The sequence below is a fragment of the Myotis davidii genome, unplaced genomic scaffold, assembly GCF_000327345.1.
Source record: "Myotis davidii unplaced genomic scaffold, ASM32734v1 scaffold1453, whole genome shotgun sequence".
In the NCBI taxonomy this organism is placed as follows: domain Eukaryota; kingdom Metazoa; phylum Chordata; class Mammalia; order Chiroptera; family Vespertilionidae; genus Myotis; species Myotis davidii.
Window position 1 is genome coordinate 329,229 of NW_006284441.1, and position 20,514 is coordinate 349,742.

At 57.8% G+C, this 20,514-nt stretch overlaps 2 protein-coding genes across 2 annotated transcripts; both read left to right on the forward strand.

Annotated features, from left to right (window-relative positions):
• Positions 1-885: 885 nt before the first annotated feature.
• On the forward strand, positions 886-13,717 carry TCF25 (transcription factor 25 (basic helix-loop-helix); the record flags this gene model as incomplete). The annotated part of the gene is made up of 17 exons (XM_006754847.2): positions 886-1,065; positions 2,040-2,114; positions 3,121-3,239; positions 3,723-3,788; positions 4,270-4,352; positions 5,502-5,632; positions 5,937-6,036; positions 6,867-6,960; positions 8,184-8,276; positions 8,386-8,491; positions 8,994-9,120; positions 10,225-10,312; positions 10,733-10,891; positions 11,020-11,110; positions 11,413-11,492; positions 13,084-13,156; positions 13,461-13,717. Coding segments are annotated over 17 exons (1,824 nt in total), but the record flags the coding sequence as incomplete, so codon positions are not given.
• A 2,036-nt stretch (positions 13,718-15,753) lies between these two features.
• On the forward strand, positions 15,754-20,214 carry MC1R (melanocortin 1 receptor). The gene has a single exon (XM_015572070.1). It carries the CDS (start codon positions 16,922-16,924, stop codon positions 17,915-17,917), a length of 996 nt encoding a protein of 331 aa, XP_015427556.1. The 5' UTR covers positions 15,754-16,921; the 3' UTR covers positions 17,918-20,214.
• Positions 20,215-20,514: the final 300 nt, after the last annotated feature.

The following is a 20,514-nucleotide window of genomic DNA, read 5'->3' on the forward strand; positions in this document are numbered from 1 at the left end:
TGCTGGCCTCAGGCTGTAATCTTGCATGTGGGAGCCTTATCTTGTTCTTGCTTCCTTGACCTTGTGTGGGCAGGTGACACGTGTTTTGCTCACCTGTGTTTCCTGCATCATACCGGTGCCCAGCATAGGCATAGAGTCCGCACTGTTCTTTCTGTTGAGGTTGAACTTGGCATAGAGGTCGTTACAAATTTGAATTCCTTAAATCACCTCAGTTTCCCAAAAGGGACTCAAAAAATAGGATTTTTTTTAAAGGAAGGGAGCATGACTTCATAATAGGAAGTCAGCACCCACTTTCACCGAGAGGCATTGGTGGCACCGTTAGTTGAATGCTGGGGAAAGGGTAGGTGCCAGTTTGGAGGAAATGTCCACTAGAGGCCTCATTCCAGCTTCCTCCCTTTGCTGCAAGATCTTAGCCAGCCCCTGGCATCCCAGTGCTGCTGCACAAAAGAAGGCGCCCGAGGTAGGAATTGCCCTGTTACTGGTGGAGACAGACCCCGTTTGGTAAAATTCCGGCATCTTCACATCAGGTGCTCTTTTTATGAACAAAGACTTATGGACTTGCTAGACAGACAAATGGCACTCAGAGCGGGAAATAAGTGGGATTCTGCATTATGCCAGCTCTGAAGACAGGACACCAGGGCCACCTATGCCCCAGCACTTTCTGTGGCTCATCAACTGAAGGAGCCCTGAACCAGGACTTGTTGAGACCGTTGGCACTGGGGGCTTTGAGGCATAACATGTTCCTGTTCCTCCTTCACAATCTCAGAGTGGCCTTGAGGGTGCCTCCCCCCCCAGCACCTCCTCTCTGCTCTTGCTACTGACACGCCTCTCAGCACTTCCAGGATGCACTTGGAACAGGATGATCCGTGACGTCCTCTTCTCTCCCCTCTGTTCCTGCAGATTAACATTGAGGATCTTGAGGAGGGACCTGTGGTGAACGGGGAGAGGCCCGATGGTCTGCGCACAGAAGCTGTGATGTCGGGGAGCAAAAGGAAGTCCCAGAGTGGAAGTGCCGAGCCCAGGAAGGATGGAGAGGTGGATGACAGGACAGGGCCCCTGGAGCAGGTGTGGGGACAAGGGTGCCAGCCACACACACTCTGCTGTCATTTTCTGAATTTCGTCTTGTTAATGCCCAGTTGCCCCCAGATTTCCTCGGGAGTTGTGATCAGATGTGCATGAAATCTTGAAGACTGGTGATGTCACGGGTGCTCTATCCGGGGTCCCCTAAACAAGTTTCCATAGTAGGAGGTCCTTTTGGGAGAGTCGCCCTGCTCAGCGGTGTGCGCTCTGCATGACTGTGCATCTGGGGCTCGGGCAGGTGGACAGGGCCTGGGTGGATGTGCCTTGAAGAAATGTGTAGCCAGGTTAGTTCTGTGTTCTCCATGGCACACGGGAGGGTCCCTCCAGAGACCTTTTGCTCATTTACTCGACACGTGCTTTGGGGAGCTTCCTGGGCTCTAGGCACAAGTCTTTGCCCTCCAAGAGTCTCTGGTCGAGAGGGTGACATGGATGGACTGACAACTACGGTTGGAGAGACCTGATGAGTGTCGGGGTGGGGGAGACGGACCTAACAGGCAGGGGGGCTCCCCAAGGAGTCTTCACCCTATGATAGAAAGAGAGGCCAGGTGAAGGCGTGACAGGTGTTGAGGCAGAGAGGCATGGGTGTGGGGCCTGTGGTGTGGGGCCTGGTCTCCAGGTGGCTGATTGTCAGGGAGAGTGGGTGACAAAGTGAATGATGAAAGCACAACGCTGCTGGGTGGATATCAGAACCCTGTGGGCGTTGTCAGGTCACAAGACCTCTGAGGTGTATCAGGAAGAGGTGTGAGAGGAAGGTGGAGGCTGCATGGAGTCAGGAGACTGATGGGAGGCATTTGTTGTCTGAGAGAAGTCGGTGAGGTCACAGGACATTCATGAAGTGGGAGGGAGGGGACATCACGCCTGTGTCCAGCGTCGCTGTTCCTCTGCAGCTTCTGCTTTATTCTCAGGGTTTAAGATCTCATCCTCTCTTTACACTGACTAAGATGTGCTTCTTTTATTAGTCGAATGTGAGTGGCAAACTCCGAAAGAAGAAAAAGAAACAGAAAAATAAGAAAAGTTCTACAGAAGAAACTTCGGTATGTCTGGCTGCCGCCCTGTCGTCTTCTAGCTGTGTCTCAGGGACTGTTGGAAGCTGTTTGTTTGCGTATCTGTTTGTAGCAAACCTGTCCTCCAGGTTCCATGGTCACATGATCCCTTGGCCTTTCTCTTCCTACCTGCTCCCAGTTCAGAATGCTCACAGGCCTTACCTCTGCAGTTGGGCTCCACACATTCAAGCCTCAGCACAGTCTTTAGGGGAAAATCGGCTTAGCCACTGCGTCCTGTCCTCACACCGCTTTCCCTGCGTATCAGCAAGTCCTTGCCCTTCTTGTCCCGGGCCACCCTGTGGGGTCGGTGCCTGCCACACTTCTTACAGAAAGTCAGGAAGGTTTCGGGGATGTCACCATGTTTTCGAGAGCACTGTTGGCACGGACAGGAAAGCAGGTTGTTTTTATTTGATATTTCGATTCCTTCCTGCTAGGAGTGTAACTAATTCAGAAGTCAGAGACATGAAAAGGGGAAATTACCTACCAAATTTCGCTTCTGTTTGTTCGCTCCATTCCGTGAGGGTTAGAGCCCCACTCTGCCTCTGAAACGTTGCTCTTGGGCAGCAGAGCCCTAAGCCTGCTGCACCTGTGCCCTGACCGATAGCGGGTACTGAGGTGTCAATGTCCCCAGGAGCCGTGTGTCAGAAAGAATATTTCCATATTGCCCCTGTGCCTCGTTGCCCCTGTGTTTGTTCTGAAAAGAGGTTGTGTCTTGTGGCTGTTCAGTCAGAATCTCAAGTCCCAGCTCCATGACCTGAGCAGGTGAGTGCACCTGTGAGACCGGAAATGCAGCCTGTGGTTCAGATTCTTGAGGGCTCTTCTGGCTCCGAGTCTGTGCTGCTGCTGCTTACGAAGAACCTGTTACATGCCTGTTGTCTGTCAGGAAGCAAACGGGATTGCAATGAGTGCTTTGTAAAAACGAGTCAGTTATTGGTTATTATAACATGTACGATAAAGTGAGGGTGGGGATTAATATGTTGCTGTTTGGGGCCTTTAGGAAAATGGGCTGGAAGACATTGATCGCATCTTGGAGAGGATTGAGGACAGCAGTGGCCCTCACCACCCCAGCCCACCTCCCCTGAGCTCGAGGAAGCACGTCCTGTATGTGGAGCACAGGTACCCTCTCCCGCGCCTGCAGACTGCGTGCTGAGGAAGGTCCTTATTGGGAGCAGAAGAAACTAACTGTATTTAGAAGCGATACAAGCGCATTATCAGACATTCAGGAACCAGGACAAGGAGAAAGGGGAAAGGGGGAATGCCTCCATTTCCACTTCTAGCTGACAGTGTGGGAACACTATTGACCTAAGATGTTTTCCTGGATTGTAGATGCTGGAACCCTGTCCCCACTGTAGAGGTTGGTCCTGAGTTGGTGGGAATCCCGACGAGTCCAGGTCTTTCACTGCCCTCACTCGGCTGAGAGTAGTGGCCAGCCTCAGGTCACCGCCTGGGGGCCGTGGTGTTAGGGAAAGCAGGCCCCCTCTTGTCTTGGACACCAGAATAGCTGTTTTCCTCACTGGGTTTTTATGTGACTTTCTAAAATTCTCAGAATTGTTATTAGAACTCAATTTCATTTTTCTTTTAAAATTTTCAATTCTCTAGACACTTAAATCCAGACACAGAACTGAAAAGGTATTTCGGTGCCCGAGCTGTCCTAGGGGAACAAAGGTGAGACCCACACGGGCATGTTCTCAATTAAAGGTGGGGTTCTCAACGCCACAGTGAAAAAACGAGACCCTCAGGGTGCCCCGTTGTGAGGGGCCTGAGGGTGGGTCAGGGAGGAGCTGGAGTGTGGCTGTCTGTGCTGCTGGCTCGGGGCCTCTGTAGCCGACGTTCCAAAACCCTTAACTTCCAGTGTGAACTTCCAGCCTGAACCCTCAGCAGGTTCCTTCTTGCAGCTCAGTCAGCATCACCACTAACATGAAGTTTCGGTTCTAGGACAAGTCTGACCTTTGTTAATGTAACAGTTCTTTTTTAAAAAAAATGTTTTTATTGATTTTTAGATAGGAAGAGAGACGGGGAGAGAGAGAAACGTGTGTCCTTGTCCTTGTGGCCTCACCCCCCTGCCCCCGCCCTGAGGTTTTGCTCCCACAGCCCAGCAGAGGTCGGGCAGTGTAAGTGAAGCGGTGCCATGTCCTGTTCTCCACAGGCCGCGGCAGAGACAGCGCGTGTACCCCAAGTGTACGTGGCTGACGACCCCTAAGAGTACTTGGCCCCGGTACGCCAAGCCAGGTGAGAGGCTTCAGAGGTGCGGGGTTGTGCGTTGGCCAACGCTGGGCACCATTGGTATCTGAGCCCATTGGGCCAGGTCAGTCCTCTGCAAAGCTCTGTGCAGGTGTGTGATCGGGTGCCTGGCGTGGTGCCACCAGTGTTGGGGCACAGATCCCACGCCAACGGTGTGTCTTCTTGACCATGGTTTTGTGTGTGTGTGTGTGTGTGTGTGTGTGTCTATATTTTTCTTGATTTCAGAGAGGAAGGGACAGGGAGAGAGAGATAGAAACATCAATAGTGAGAGAGAATCATGGATCAGCTGCCTCCTGCACACTCCCAGCTGGGCATCAAGCCCACACCCCCGGCATGTGCCCTGACCAAGAATCGAACCATCATCTCTTGGTTCCTGGGTTGAAGCTCAACCACTGAGCCACATTGGCCAGGCTTGACCATGTTTTAATGCAGCTTTTTATCTATATTATTGCTTTTCCCTGTTGGTATTATATCATAGGAAGCAATCAAGTTCATTTTTGAAGTGTCACATTTTATATTTTGTTGCAAACTAGTAAGTACACATAATTGAAAGAAAAATAGCAATTGTGCAGAAAGGCATGGGTGTGGATAAGTGTCCTGTCAGGGTTGCTTGGCTACAGGGCCTGGAGGAGCAGCTGGGAGCCCTCGGGCCAAGGCGGGGTTAGGGGAGGGAGGCCCCGAGCATGGGCAGAGATGGGGGGCATCAGCTGTGTGTCCTGCGATAAGTGCCTTAGTGTAGTGCTAGTAAAGTAAGCCAGGGGTGACCGGTAACCCCTGACCTATTTCATGAAGGCGCTGAAGGGAGATGGGAGTTTCCAGGTTCATCAGCAGAAATGACCCTGTACCCCTGAAGTTGGGCACGAGAAGCAGCCAGAAAGGGCATCTGGTAGTGGGTTGCAGTCATGTCTCCTCCATGCCTGCCCGGCCCCTGCACGTTGTCCTGGGTGTTGGTCCTCTGTCCACACTCCTTGGAGGAGAAACATCTGTAGGAAAAGAGCAGAGAGGGTGCGGGCAGTCCGCAGGCACCTGGGACCACGCTCCGCGGCGGAACCAGTGCTTCGATGCGGCAGCTCGCACTCTGCACACAGAGGTTCCTCGCCAAGAGCACCTGAGGAGCTGCCCTGGTGTCCTCCCCAGGCTTGTCGATGCGGCTGCTGGAGTCCAGAAAAGGCCTGTCCTGCTTTGCATTCGAGCACAGCGAGGAGTACCAGCAGACACAGCACAAGTTCCTGGCTGCCGTGGAGTCGATGGAGCCCAACAACATCGTGGTGCGTGAGTCCCACAGCAGGACTGGGTCCCGGGAGCCGTGCTCAGGGCGCTGCTGCTGGGCTCGCTGCTCCCCTCCAGTGTGGGGACCAGGCTGTGGGAGGGTGAAGGTGGAGACACCTGGGCACAGAGTGTTGAACACCATGTTGAACACTGTTTGGGCTGGAGGATATCATGACTCACCCCATGATGCTTTCCCCGAAGCTTAGATGCCTGAAAGAAACAAGTGCCCGGGGGCTGGTGCCTCCTATGTTGTCCCTGGAGGCCCCGACCGTAGCCACGTCAGCTTCCCTTCTTGCCTCGCAGGTTCTGCTGCAGACAAGCCCATATCACGTCGACTCACTGCTGCAGCTCAGCGACGCCTGCCGATTCCAGGATGATCAGGAGATGGCGCGAGACCTCGTGGGTGAGAGCTGCTCTACTGGCCCTGCTGCAGCGCCCACGTCCCCTCCCACAAGTGTCTCAGAGGCTGTGGCATAGAAGCCATTCGATAAAGTGACTGGGGTACAAATGTGTTTCCCAGGATATTGTTAAAAGCGTTGGAGTTGTACAGCCTCGTAGATCCTAGACCGGGGGTCCTCAAACTACGCCCGCGGGCCACATGCAAATACAAATATTGTATTTGTTCCCGTTTTGTTTTTTACTTCAAAATAAGATATGTGCAGTGTGCATAGGAATGTGTTCATAGTTTTTTTTTTGAACTATAGTCCGGTCCTCCAACGGTCTGAGGGACAGTGAACTGGCCCCCTGTTTAAAAAGTTTGAGGACCCCTGTCCTAGACCATTTTTGTCACTTAAAAAGAAACCTCAGCTCTTCAGTCACCGCCCAGTCCCCAGCGCCTGGTAACCACCAGTCTGCTTTCTGCCTCGGGATTTGCCTGTTGACGTTTCTGATCACATCTGTCTGGCTTCTTCATGCACCGCAGTGTCTCTCAGGCTGGGTGATGTTCCAGTGGGTAATGGGCCCCATTGGTGTCACCACCAGCACGTGACACCCTGGGTTGTCCCCACACTGTGGCCCTCGTGAGTGAGCTGCTGGCCTGTGTTTGCATTTCTTTGTCTGGAATCGGCTTTGCCAGCTCGGGGATCCCTCGGGTCACGTTGGTGCAGTCACTTCCCCCAAATCCTAGTGACCTGACTCCTTCCAGAGCTTTCCTTGTTGTGAGCCACAGAGGACGGGGTTGCAGCTGCTGCACAGTGGCTGTGATGCCCCCCCTGGTGTTTGTGTGCCCCACAGAGAGAGCGCTGTACAGCATGGAGTGTGCCTTCCACCCCCTGTTCAGCCTCACCAGTGGGACCTGCCGGCTGGACTACCGCAGACCCGAGAACAGGTGAGCCGGCCTCCCCGAAGGGCTTTGCTTGCACTCACTGCTCTTTTTCTTGTGTGTGGGAGCTTTCACAGGTGACATGAGACCCAGGCAAGGGAGTGGGAGCAGGTGGCGTGGGCTGTCCACAAGGGGTCCCACCAGGTGGCTTGAGCCAGGCATCTCACTGGGTTTAAAGCTTGAATGCAAGAGGGCTGGGGTAACATGTGTTTGTGTTAGAAGTGAGCCTGCTAAGCCACTTTGCCGTGATGGGGTCTGTCATCGTGTTTCCTTGTGTCTTTGGACAAAGGATCCATGCCTGAGAGTTTAGGAAGCTCTGCAATGCCCTGTACGCGGGGGTGTGTGGTTCAGGAGTGAGTAGCTGGAATTCAGCCAGACCCTGTTGCTCTGCAGTGAGCAGTTGTGGGCATGGGCCCTCTTGTCTTACAGAGACTTGTGCCGTCCTGAACTTCCGCCCCCTACTCAGGCCCTGATGGCCACAACAGCCTCCCCGCTGCCCTCCTCCTGGTCTTCAGGGCCCTGGCGGGGTGGGCATGCCCTTTGTTCTGGGGCGTTCCCCCGCCCTGGAGGCCGTCCTGGGTCCCAGGCATGCTGACCCACTGCACCGTCTGCACTGGGGACTGCATCTGAGCTTCCTCCACTGCTTGTGTTTGTTAGCCTGGCTGCTCCAGTTAAATTCCTAGTTCTTTAAGACAGGCTATAAGATACTCACATTCCAGGCGTTAACCAGGCAGTAGGCGTTGATAAAAATAATGGCCTGCTGGGATCATTGCAGTCACAGACTTGGTCCATCAACATCAGAGCTACTTTGACTGTGGAAATGTGAGGAAAGATGAAGGTTGTAATGACAGATTTTAACTCTCTTCCCATAAGTAATAACTGCAACCCTGCTTTTCACCAGTTTTAGGGACTGAGACATAAGATTGTCCTGGGGCCTCACAGACAACCTTCCCATGGGTGTTGGGGTGCAAAAAAAACCACCCCAAGATAAAGGTTTGAACTGAGAAGCTTGGTTTTATGTCATGGTTGCACGTGAAACTCAAACAGCAAGCAGAGCGTCACCCTCTCCGCAGACACAGGGACACTTTCGAACATTCACAGTGATTAGGCCACACAGGAAAGGCGATGACGCGGCAGGCGCGAGGGGGCCGTGCTGGATGAGGATCCCGGGCGACGTGGCTTTTCCACCTGCTGTCGCTCTGGCTCACGAGGAACTGTCTTGGGTCTAGGAGCTTCTACCTGGCCCTCTACAAGCAGATGAGCTTCCTGGAAAAGCGGGGCTGCCCGCGCACGGCGCTGGAGTACTGCAAGCTCATCCTGAGGTGAGTGTCCGGCCGGGCTGCATGCTCGGGGCCACAGGCCGCGACACACGGGGGCCCACTCTGGGTTTTATCTCCCTCTGCCTCCCTGCTCGCGTGCTGCCTCCGGAAGCCTGGAGCCCGACGAGGACCCCCTGTGCATGCTGCTGCTGGTGGACCACCTGGCCCTACGGGCGCGTGACTACGAGTACCTGATCCGCCTGTTCCAGGAGTGGGAGGTAGGTGGGCATGCCGATGGCCGGCACCGTCCTGTCCCCCAGGGACGCTGAGGACACCGGCGAAGGTCCCGGGAGACCCGCCTGCTCTGCTCGGTGTCATAGGACAGGAGCACTGAGGAGCCTTCTTGGCTACCAGGTCTACTGTGGGGGGTCACAGTGCTTGTGCTCAGGTCGCCCGATTTCACTTCATCATGGCCTCAACCACAAGCCGCCTGCTGCAGGTCATATACTGAGGTTGCTAAGATCTGTGGCTGGAAGGAATCGACTCTTCGTGAAATCGTGAAAGAAAAAAGTCACGTTATTTTTGCTGTCGTACTTCAAACCGTTCTGTTTCACTGCTATTAACCACTCACTCTGCCTGGTTTATAAGTGGAACTTGAGTGCAGGGCTCAGGATAAGGGGAACCTCTGTCTGTCGCTTCTGCGAAGGGAAAACCCCCGGACGTGCGGTTGTCCTCCACATTGTGCTCTCTGAGAACTCTGCCTCTGGTTTTGCCTCGCAGGCTCATCGGAACCTGTCCCAGCTCCCAAACTTCGCCTTCTCCGTGCCCTTGGCGTATAGCAAGCTCAGCTCCGCGAGGGAAAAGGCCTCTCTCTTGGTGCGACAGGCCCTCCTCATGTTCCCTGGAGGTGGGTGCTGCCAGGCCTGCCCGTGTGGTGAAGTGAGTCTGAGGGGTTGGTATTAGGGTGTCTTCTGACGTTGGTAGTATGAGAAGTTACCTTCAGGAGGAGGGTGGCATTTTCTGAGGGGCAGGAAGTGAGCACCTGGACTGGGGAAGTGGGGACGAGAGGGGCAGCTAGCCAGCCGGGCTGCGCTTTCTTGTCTGCAAAGCTGCTGCTCACCAGTGTGAGGGACTGAGACAGATCATCCTGGGGCCTCCTGGACAAGCTCCCCATGGGCGTCGTGTGCAGAGGTCTGCGCTCATCCCTGGGTGCAGTCAGCAGCTTCCCGCACATCCTGAAAGGGAGTGTGCCCTGGGAAAGGAGCTCGATGCTGTCCCCCTTCCCCCGGCCCTGCGTCCTTACGCCACATGCAGCTTTACAAGGAGATAGCAGCCAGGATTCCCGCCTCTGGGGCTGATGTTCCAGGGCAGGGAGACAGACAGTAGGATGGTGTGTGAGGCGGTGCTAGAGGGGAGATGGGGCTCTGGGGTGGGAGGAGGCCAAGGCGCTCAGGCTCCCAGCACACTGCACCCTCAGCCACCCCAGCCCTGCACACACGCCTTGGCCTGGCCGCTCTGAATACTGGCTGCCCAGCAGGCTCAGGGAACCGACCCTCTCATCCATCTGCTGGAGCTGTGGCTGTTAGTGTGGAGGAGGGTGGTCTGCAGCCAGGCCCCCTGCCTGGGGCTGGGGCTGTTGGCACACAGCAGGGGGTGCGGGTGGGGTGTGGAGCCCTGCACCACAGAACTGCCAGCGGTGCCCCTGCTCACCGGGCTACAGAGGTCCGGGTCTTTCTGTGAAGCTGCTTCTGTGTCAGAATGGAGCTTGATGCTATTTTAGCCCATTCCTGGGGAGTCACTGGGAAGATGGGGTTCTCTCTTGTGAGGGGGCTGCTGAGGGTGGGGTGTGTGGTCTTTAGGATGAGAACGTCTGGCATCCATGCTTGGGGATCACAGGTGGGTCCCCTTAGATGCAGACGGGGCCCCTGGGAAACAGCAGGACAGAGGACCCTCCTTCAGAGTTGGCTCCTTGTGCGTGAGTGACCCATCAGGCCCCTGCTTCCTCCTGCAGTTCTAATGCCCTTGCTCGAGTGCTGCAGTGTTCGGCCAGATGCCGCCGTCGCCTGTCACCCCTTCTTTGGACCCAATTCCGAAATAAGGTAAAGACTGGAAGACCCCCCCCAAGGGGCACAGATGTGACATGTGCATAGTACAGGCTGTCTGCATGTCTGCGGGGGCCTGGCCTGTTGGACATGGAGCTGGCGGGGTTGAGTAACCTGCAGCCCAAAGCACAAGGTTTCCCGATGTGGGGGGACAGGGCATGGGTGCCCTGTGTTCTTTCTGTATTTTTCGTTCCTGTTAAGGAACTCATACTTAGTAACGACCACACGCGATGTTCAGAAGTGAGCACCTGCGCCCACCTCTGGGCAGTGGCATATCCCAGGTTGGCAGCCCTCTGGGCAGCCTCCGCTCACTTCAGGCTTTGGGCACACCCTGGCTGTGCCCAGCATGTGCCAGCAGGCACCTGGAGGCCTGGACCTGGGTGGGGGGATATGCTTACAGGCCCTGCCTTCCCGCAGCCAGCCCCCTGCGCTGAGCCAGCTGGTGAGCCTGTACCTCGGGCGGTCCCACTTCCTCTGGAAGGAGCCCGCCATCATGAGTTGGCTGGAGGAGAATGTCCGTGAGGTCCTACAGGCAGTGGATGCTGGGGACCCCGCTGTGGAAGAGTGTGAGAACAGGTGAGACGGGCTGGGGCAGCTGGACAGCTTCTGGCCTGATAGGTCCACAGGAGAAAAATGAGGGCGCTCTACTCGGGAATCTCGATCATGAATGTGGGTTTGAGGAGGGCTTTTTCTTCCCGGCCCAGGCGGAAGGTGCTCTACCAGCGTGCGCCCAGAAATATCCACCGTCACGTGGTCCTCTCTGAGATCAAAGAAGCTGTTGCTGCGCTGCCCCCGGTAAGGAGCGGGGCTGCAGTGGGAGCTGGGGGGAGCTGGCCCCTCCCCTCAGGGCCTCGCAACCTATAGTCTACTGCTCTGAGCTGCTGACATCCTGGGCAGAGATTGCGGGCATGTGTGATGGTGATGGTGTGTCCCACCCTCACCCAAAGCCTGGGGCACAGTAAACACAGCTTGGCCGCTGGGGCCACTCCAGCAGAAAGGCCCAGGCCAGACCAGAATCTGCTGACAGGCTGCGGAGGGTGGAGCAGAGGCACAGCACAGGGCTCGGCTGCATCTCCGTTCTCTGTCTCATTCTGCAGGATGTGACCACGCAGTCTGTGATGGGCTTTGACCCTCTGCCTCCTTCAGATACCATCTACTCCTACACCAGGCCAGAGAGGTACCTGTCCGCCGCTCCGGGTGCCTTTGCATTCTGGCTCTCAGATCAGTGCTTCGGGCCGGGGACTTGCTGCCTCCGCCAGACACAGGCTCTCAGAGCAGAGTGATTGGGGGTCATGGGTCAGCGTGTCCAGGCGTGGGTACTGTCCATGACTTCGTCTGACTAGGAGCATCGCTCTGTCAGGTTCTGTGGCAGGTGCTGCACATACAGCGGGAAGCAGTAAGGACACCTCTGCCCTGGTGGCATGTCCAATGCAGTGGGGGAAACACGTCAGGTATAGAATCTGGAAACTGCCACCAGGAACTGCTGAGAGTGGAGGGTACACTGAGATTTGGGGTGCCCTAGCCAGGTAAAGAGGTGACATCCGAAGTGGCTGGGCCACGTCCACAGCTGCTGGGTGTGTGTGGACGGCTCCCTTTCTCCTTCTGGCCTTTAAAGCTGAGGAACTGCCTTGCCCAGAGCCCTCACCATGTCCTAGATCTGGAAGAGGCACCAACAAATGGTCCCACTTACGGGAGCATGAGCTTTCAGATCTCAAAAGAGCTCGTTTTGTAGAAATCCTTCTTTCCTCACCAAAGTATGAGAGTTGGATTGCTTATTTGTAGGTAACAGTTCCCAGTAAACTGCTCCAGTGGAAGTTATTGTCAGTGTCACAGGCCCAGGCCGGACATCTTAGCACTGAGGAGTGGCTGTAGGGCTTCAGTGACTCAGCATGTCCCCCACCCCCAGCCGTGTAGACCCGGAGCTTTCAGAGCAAATTAAGGTCACTGCCGAGCAGCTCCTCAGTGTCTCCTAGAGCTGGGTCGCAGCCCCTCATTCCACCAGGAGGGGCCTTCCCTTAACACTTGCCCTCGAATCGTTTTTGGTGTTTTTTTTTAAAGATATAGTATTTTTACTTATTTCAGAGAGGAAGGGAGAGGGGGAGAGAGAAAGAGAAACATCAGTGATGAGAGAGAATCATTGGTCAGCTAACCTCCTGCACACCCGTACTGGGGATCGAGTCTGCAACCCAGGCATGTGCCCTTGACCAGAATCAAACCCAGGACCCCTTCAGGCCACAGGCTGATGCTCTATCCACTGAGTCAAACCGGCTAGGGCTGCTTTTTTTTTTTTAATTGTTAGAGAGAAACATCAATGTGAAAGTGAAACATCAGTCACCTGCCTCCTCCACGCACCCCACTAGGAATGGAGCCTGCTGCTACCTGGGCATGTGTCCTGACTGGGAATCAAACTGGCAATAAGACAACACCCAGCCAACTGAGCCACCCTGGCCAGGGCCGGATCTCTCTATGACCAGTTTCCTAGACTCCTTCAGCTTGAGTGCTGAAGAACACTTTGCAACCGAATCTTCGCTTCTAAGCAAGGCACCTGGCTGTGGTGGGCTATGCTTTCCACTTGGTTCACGGAGCCAGGCTGTAGAGGGCCAGCCCCGGGCTCTGGAACAGTCCCCGTGGCGCTGGGTGCCGGCAGCACCCCCTGAGCTGACTGAGTTGTGCTGCCTGCCCCTGGGCTCCAGGCCCCAGCTCAGCCCCGTCCCCAGCTGCTGCCTTTCTGTCTCTGATTCCTTTCCTCACTGTTCTCTCTCTTTCAGGCTGAGCCCCGTCAGCCATGGAAACACAATCGCCCTCTTCTTTCGGTCACTTCTGCCCAGTTACACCATGGAGGTAGGTGAGCTCACCTGGCCTCTGCTGGCCACCGGGTAAACAGGTCCCTTCAGGTGTGACTGTCCAGAGCCAGCACTGCCGGCAGCAGGGGCACCCAGTCTGCCTAGGAAGCTGGCATGGCTGTCGATGGGACAGAACACCCCTCAGTCAGCGGGGCTGCTGGAGCCCACGCTGGTGGCCTGGCCTTGTTAGGTAGACGCGTGTATATGGCTTCCAGGGGCTGCTGCCTCGACAGGTCCTGAGTAAGCTCCGTGGGCATGCCGGGGCCCAGGGAGCCCTGCTCAGATGGGTCTCGTTGCCACAGGGGGAGAGGCAAGAGGACGGAGGGGCCGAGGGCCTGGACCATAACCAGGGCTTGAACAGGCTGATGCTGGCTGTGCGAGACATGATGGCCACCTTTCACTTCCATGACCCAGAGGCTCCGCCTGAGGACCATGCCGAGGGGGACGGGGAGTGGGACTGAGCGCACAGCTGCCACGCCCACACTGTACAATTATGTTCCTGATTTGTCTGGTCAGAATTGACCGGTTCCCTGAAGTAAAAATGCCATGTCCGTCTGCCTCCCTGTCTCTCCTGTACACGTGAACGTTATGCCGCGCATGTGAGCTCTTTCCCAAGCTGGGTCAGTGCCCAGCGTGAGGCAGGGGCCCTGTGTGCTTCTGTTGACCCTGGGGCAAGTCCAGGGCGGGAGGGCAGGCACCAGGTCCCCGGGCTGGGCACACAGGCGGGTCTTTCCAGTCCGACATAATGTTTTTATTAGAAAACACTGAGTCAGGGGAGCCTGCAAGATGATGGCTCAGGAATGGACGGCAGAGATTGGGGGCATTTGATCTGCAGCGTGACCAGAACATGGAGGCAGGCTTGTTGGCAGGTTGGCAGCTGAGAACCACACCAGGCTGCTGTGACATGGGAGCCTGTTTGGTTCTGGAAGGATCCAGGACACTGAGGTTGTGAGCTGGAAGCATCCTGTCTGCAGGGCACCCTCCCGGCCCTGACCGCCCCCCCCCCCAGGTCAAGGGAAACCAGACCACCTTTGAACCAAGACACTGACCCAGCTCTGGGCCAGCCCTTCCTGAGATCCCACTGCGCAGAGAGCCACGGGGCAGGCTGCACGCTGCACGGCTGTGACCGTACCCCGCTGGTGTGGCTAGGCTGGACACATGCACCCCTTCATTGAGCTGTCCATGCCCCCGTTTCCCCGTGGAGCTCACGCGCATACTGAATGCTCACATGTTGCGTGCCCACTGTGTGCCTCTTGGTGCTGGGGAGACAGCAGTAACAAGACTGAGGGACTTCCTGTCCTCACAGCCTCCTCACATGTGAGTCAGGCTCGTTGTCTCGTGGTGGGACGCGCTCTTGTGTCCATTGCCATTCCTCACGCCATCTCCCAGGGGCACCAGAGAGCGAGTGATTCAAATGGCCTCGGGGTTATCTGTGATTTCCGACATTTCCCCCATGACCGTAACTAATCACAAAGTTGATTTTTCCCAACTCAGCTGTATCTGCTGTCTCCCTCCCACAGAGTCCCCAACAGGCGAGTGCAATTAGAACCAATGGGGTCCTGAGGCCTCCCGGGAAGAAGGCTGTGGTCACCTGCCAACGGCTGCCCAGTCTCATGCCCTTTGAAGTCTCAGGCTGGGGTGGGGGCACTGGCCACCTCAAAGGCCTCATTTATAGAGCCGGAAATGATAGCATCCCTGAAATGTGGTGGGCAGGGCCCTGCTCACCCAGCGGGCACCATCGGTGCCCAGGGCTAGAAGGCAGCTCTTAGGGGCGTGGAGCTTCAGTGGAGCCCTGGGAGGTGTGGCAGGGACCGTGGACCCTCACAGCTGCTGGGACCACCTTCCTGCCACAGCACAGCCTCATGTTCCTGTCCTGGGGCCCTCTGGGGTCCTCCACCAAAGGGTGGGAGGGGGTGTGCAGTGGGACCCGTCCTGTGCTGCTGCCTGTGGAGCTTGGAGAGGCCCGTCATTCCATCCACACTTGGGGAGTGGGGGCTGCAACCTCCAGAAACGCACCTGGTCCCCTTTTGGAAAGTTGTTTGGCTGAGTCTACCAAAGCGGAGATCTGCCTCGGCCACGGAATTCCTGTGTCACCCAGAGGGACACCTGACTGGTCACCAGACACGGGGCAGGAGTGCCCAGCGGCACTGTGATGTGTTGGGAGCTGCCCCGATGACCAGTGTGGTTGGGGCGTCTCTATGCTGAGGAGGCACAAACCTAGCTCGGGGCATCCGCCACCCTGCGTGGTGTGTGCTGTACCTGTGACGTGCTTCAAAAGGGGGGGAGAGCTCTGTACCATAAGTTGTGCGCTGGAAGGAGTGATCAATGTCGATAAGTGGACATCAGTGTGTGCTCATGTGGGCCTGTCAAGCCATCTGGCAGCCGGTGGACCGGAAGGAACGAGCAGGAACATCTTAGCTACAACTCAAAACACAGACCTGCTCGGCCGGGCATCTCTGTTGGTTAGAGCATCATCCCCATACGCCACGGTTGTGGGTTCGATCCCCTGGTCAGGGCACGTACAAGAATCACCCAGTATCTGTAATGCTTTCAACAATAAAAAAATTTTAAAAAGCAACCAGTGAATGCCTAAATAAGTGAAACAACAAATTGATGTTTCTTTCTCTTCCTTCCTCTCTAAAAATCAATTAAAAAAAGAAAAAACACAGACCTCCGCAACTCCCTCCCGGCCCCATCTCCGCCGCCAGCCACTTATCTTTCTGGTTGCCTCACCGTCCCCTTCTCCTTCTGCCTCGGCCTCCAGAGCAGGGTTTGTGGTCACAGGTGCCATCTTCAGTGAGGAAGTGCTGGGGTGGCATGAGGCCAGCACAGTGCCCACGGGCACTCTGGGCCCGTGTTCCCACAGCGGCCCCGTGGCTGGAGACTGAGGTCTGTCTGGAAGTGGCTCCTGGCTTGGAGCCTGTGGCATCTTTCCCCAGAGCAATGGGGCTGCCGGCAGCTCTGTCCGAGGCTGCCCGCCACCCCCCCCCCCAGGATGACACAGCGTATCTTCCAGCCCATGGGCCAGGCTGCCCTCGGGCAGCACTCAGCAAAGGGCCTGGGGGGCCTGGGGATGAGCTGCCCTCAGTGAACATCTAACAGGGAGTCGGGGTGGACGACCAAAGGCCAAAGACGCTTCCGGGCAGACAGCACAGGCTGGCCTCAGGAACCGGAGGCTTCCAGGAAGTGGTGTTTGCCTCTCTGGCAGGTCGAGAGGACACCCCGCACAGGCGCCTGGAGCTGAGGCCTGACTGGGCGCTGGCTGGCAGAACACTGGTGACGCTGCAGTGGCTGTGAGCAGGAAGGGGAATGTCGGCTGTGCCTGGAGTTGGGGCCTGAGAAGCCGGACGGCCCTGGGTGCCAGGTACGCCGCCTATTGGCAGCAGGGGCGCCCAGGGTGCTCTCTGATGAATCCCCGGGCACACGCCCATCATGTGGCACCCCTCAGGAGGAGGGGCTGAGCGGACGATGTGAAGCATGTAGAGAAAGGCTCCATTCTTCCTGGACCGCAGTCCTGCCTGGCCTGGGAGGCAGGAGGCATAGAAATGTGGGCCTGAGCGACCACACCTCAGGGGAGAGGTGGGGAGTGGGCCGAGGGCCAGAGGGTTGGTGCTGCGGAGCTTGGGGTCCTGGCTGGGAAGTGACCAGATTGGTCGAGAAGCGGGGGCACCTGGGCTAGCATCTGTCCAGCCAGGGAGAGGGTGAGTGTGAGAGGGCCCCGGGGGTGCATAGGGCCCCACTGGGGACACCATGAGCTGAGCGGATGCCCATTGCGGGAGGCCCCTTCCTGCTTCCTGGGGGGACTATGCTGGCACAGGGCCCCCAGAGGAGGCTGCTGGGCATCCTCAACTCCACCTCCCCAGCCACCCCCCACCTCGGGCTGGCCCCCAACCAGACGGGCACCTGGTGCCTGGAGGTGTCCATTCCCAACGGGCTCTTCCTCAGCCTGGGGCTGGTGAGCCTGGTGGAGAACGTGCTGGTGGTGGCCGCCATCGCCAAGAACCGCAACCTGCACTCGCCCATGTACTTCTTCATCTGCGGCCTGGCCGTATCAGACCTGCTGGTGAGCGTGAGCAGCGTGCTGGGCACCGCCGTGGTGCTGCTGCTGGAGGCGGGCGCGCTGGCAGCCCGGGCCCCCGCGGTGCAGCGGCTGGATGACGTCCTGGACGTGCTCATCTGTGGCTCCATGGTGTCCAGCCTCTGCTTCCTGGCCGCCATCGCCGTGGACCGGTACCTCTCCATCTTCTATGCGCTGCGCTACCACAGCCTCGTGACGCTGCCCCGGGTGTGGTGGGCCATCGCGGGCATCTGGGTGGCCAGCGTCGTCTCCAGCACCCTCTTCATCGCCTACTACGACCACACGGCCGTCCTGCTCTGTCTGGTCAGCTTCTTTGTGGCCCTGCTGGCGCTCATGGCAGTGCTGTACGTCCGCATGCTGGTGCAGGCGTGCCAGCACACCCGCGGCATCGCCCGGCTGCACAAGAGGCAGCGCCCTGTCCCCCAGGGCTTCGGCCTCAAAGGGGCTGCCACTCTCACCACCCTGCTGGGCATCTTCTTCCTCTGCTGGGGCCCCTTCTTCCTGCACCTCTTGCTCATCGTCCTCTGTCCTCAACACCCCACCTGCCACTGCATCTTCAGGAACTTCAACCTCTTCCTGGCCCTCGTCATCTGCAACACCATCGTGGACCCGCTCATCTATGCCTTCCGCAGCCCGGAGCTCCGGAAGACACTCCGAGAGGTGCTCCAGTGCTCCTGGTGAGGGAGGTGCCCGAGGGCTCAGGCCAGGGGCTGGGCAGAGGGAGTGGCAGTCACTTGCCAGAAAGGACGGACTAGATGATCTCCGAAGGTGTGGGCGCACGGACCCTCTGGGCCAGAGAGGCATCAGCAGAAAATCTCCAGGAGTTGTGGGGGATGCAGGAGGCTGGGGAGATGGGGCCACAGGGCAGGCCTGGGCTCCTGGACAGACATAGCCCACTTGGGGAGAATCCACCCGCACCCAGAGATAGGCGAGGACCCACTGTGCCCCCGCCCATGGGGAGGCGAAGTCCGTGGGCTGGCAGAGCGCCGCTCTCTCGATGAGGACCTCAGGAGAAGGGACTGTAATGAGCAGGACCCGTCCTCACAGGGAAGGAGTGAGGTCCTGTCCCCGGCAGAGAGACGTGTCCGCAGGAGCCGTAGTGGGCATGGGGCTGATCTCTTCTCGGGCTCATGGTGCTGGAGAGCTGGGGGCTCTGCCCATTTATTTGCACCACACATGCCCCTCAGATAGTGCATGCCACTGCCTGCTCAGGCCGAGGCACAGCCATTAGTTCGAATCAATGACCAGCACCCAGGGTAACAGGGCTGGGAAGCGTCTGGGAATAAATGGTGTGTTTGGAGCAGCTCCATTGCCATCTACACTGGCTCATTCCAAAGGCGCTTGAAGCTTGAGGGTGGAGGAGCTGTGGAGGGGCCTGGTGGGAGTGATGAAGGGGGAGGGGAATATTCCAGAACCCCCGGAGAACCCAGCATGCCTGAAGCCCCAGCCCAGTTGCACCTGCTCTGATGCTGTGTCTGCCTTCTCCGTGTATGCGAACCCGGCCCCAGGCAGCTGGAGGGCAGAGTCCTGCCCCCGGGCACCTCCATGGAGAGGAGGCTGAATGGTCCAGGCTGCCCTCAGCTGCAGCAGAAGCAGGACCTCCGTGACCCACTGTGACCTTGTTCAGAGCATAGCAGGCCTCACCTGCTCTGGGTCACCCCAGGGGGTCCAAGGTGCAGGGTGGGTCAGGACTGGGGTTCTCGTTCCTCCAGCACTTCCAGCCCTGGCAGGTATTTGAGGCAAGGCCGCCCTGAATGGGCGAGGCTGTCCAGTGGCTGCAGGCGGTGTCCCTGGGATTGGTATCTGGGGTGGCCCTTGCTGCACGGTGTTGAGGGCCCTTGGGTCCTCCCTGTGCTAAAACCCTGGGCCTCTTTCTGGGGAGCCACTGGTTCCTCCAGACGCCGACATGCAGTCAGCCCTGTTCCTGGTACAGGCTCAGTGGAGGTGGAAGTGACGGCATCAGCCAACTCCCAGGTAGTTCTAGATGCGTCTGCAGCCGCCGGACCAGTCCCCACCTCACCCGTGCTGGCAGCCCCAGCCCTGACTGTTGGACTTGGTGCTGGGAACTGGTTCCCGGCAGGCCCAGCCTTTGCTGGAAGATGGACAGGATGGTGAGTCAGCCTGGAGCCCTCTGGGGATGAAGGGGGAGCCAGCCTGGTCTGATGCCATTCCACAGGGAAGCCAGCCGGTGACGGGTCCTGGCTTAGGGGACGCTGCAAAGCTTCTGCTGCTCAGACAGGGAGGCACAGCTGGCTCCAAGGAAGAGCCAAATGCTCACCAAGGACCCCCTGAATGGGGACAGGGCGGAGCCCCAGTGGCCAGAAGCCAACCACAGGAAGCCACCTCATGGACACTGTGGGGGAGGGGCTTCTCTTGAGAACAAAAGACCCACTTCTAGGCTTGCCAAACTGGGGAGCTTCGGGAGGGCGGAGAGAGGGGCCTGGACATGGCCACACCCCGCCAGGGCCCCCTGGCACATACTCGGGACACAGGTGTGCCCGCAAGCTCGCTCAGCCGACTGGGTGCCCTCCTGGAGGATTTGTCCCTGAAACATCAGAAGGACCTGTTCTAAGGTGTCTTCACGTGGTGTCTGAGCCCCGAACAGGAAGCCGTGGGTCTGTGTTGTGTGGTGGTGTCTGTGTTCACGGGAGGGGGCCCTTCCCCAGTTTTCCCCGCAGGAACCGGCACCTGGTGCACACACACAGCTCCTACACGCGCCCCTCCCCCCACTGCCTTGGCCCCACGTGGACTAAGGGTCCAGACCCACAGGTGACTTCAGGGAGTAAGAAAGGACTGCACACCCCCTCTCTGTCGGCCCCTCGCTTGGTGTGTCCTCATGACAGTTCCTGGCACAATATTCCCCGAGCAGTGCTACCTGCGGGGGGTTAGGGGGGCGCACACAGCAAGGCCCGTGTGTAATCTGCGGCAGCGGCGGGGGAGAAGAGGGGTGGCTCCCCCACTGCAGAGGGGGCCAGCGAAACACAAACTCCGGGTTTCTCAGCCCTGCGCTGGCTGTTGGGCCTTTACCTGCCCCCCACCCCCCACCCTCCCCATCCCAGCCCCTACGGGGTCCAGAAGAGCTCAGAGTACCTTGTCGGCCCCTCGTGCTCAGACAGGAGCGGGGAGGCGTCCACCTCACCCATTGGGGTGGGAAGAGGGGTCGGTCCCTAAGCGGGTGTGGGGAGGTGAGACCCTCCGGGCAAAGCCGTGGACCGGAGGGGGAGCGGGGCGGGGTCCAAGGACCCAGGGCCTTCTATTGTCCTCCCTGGAGCCCGCCA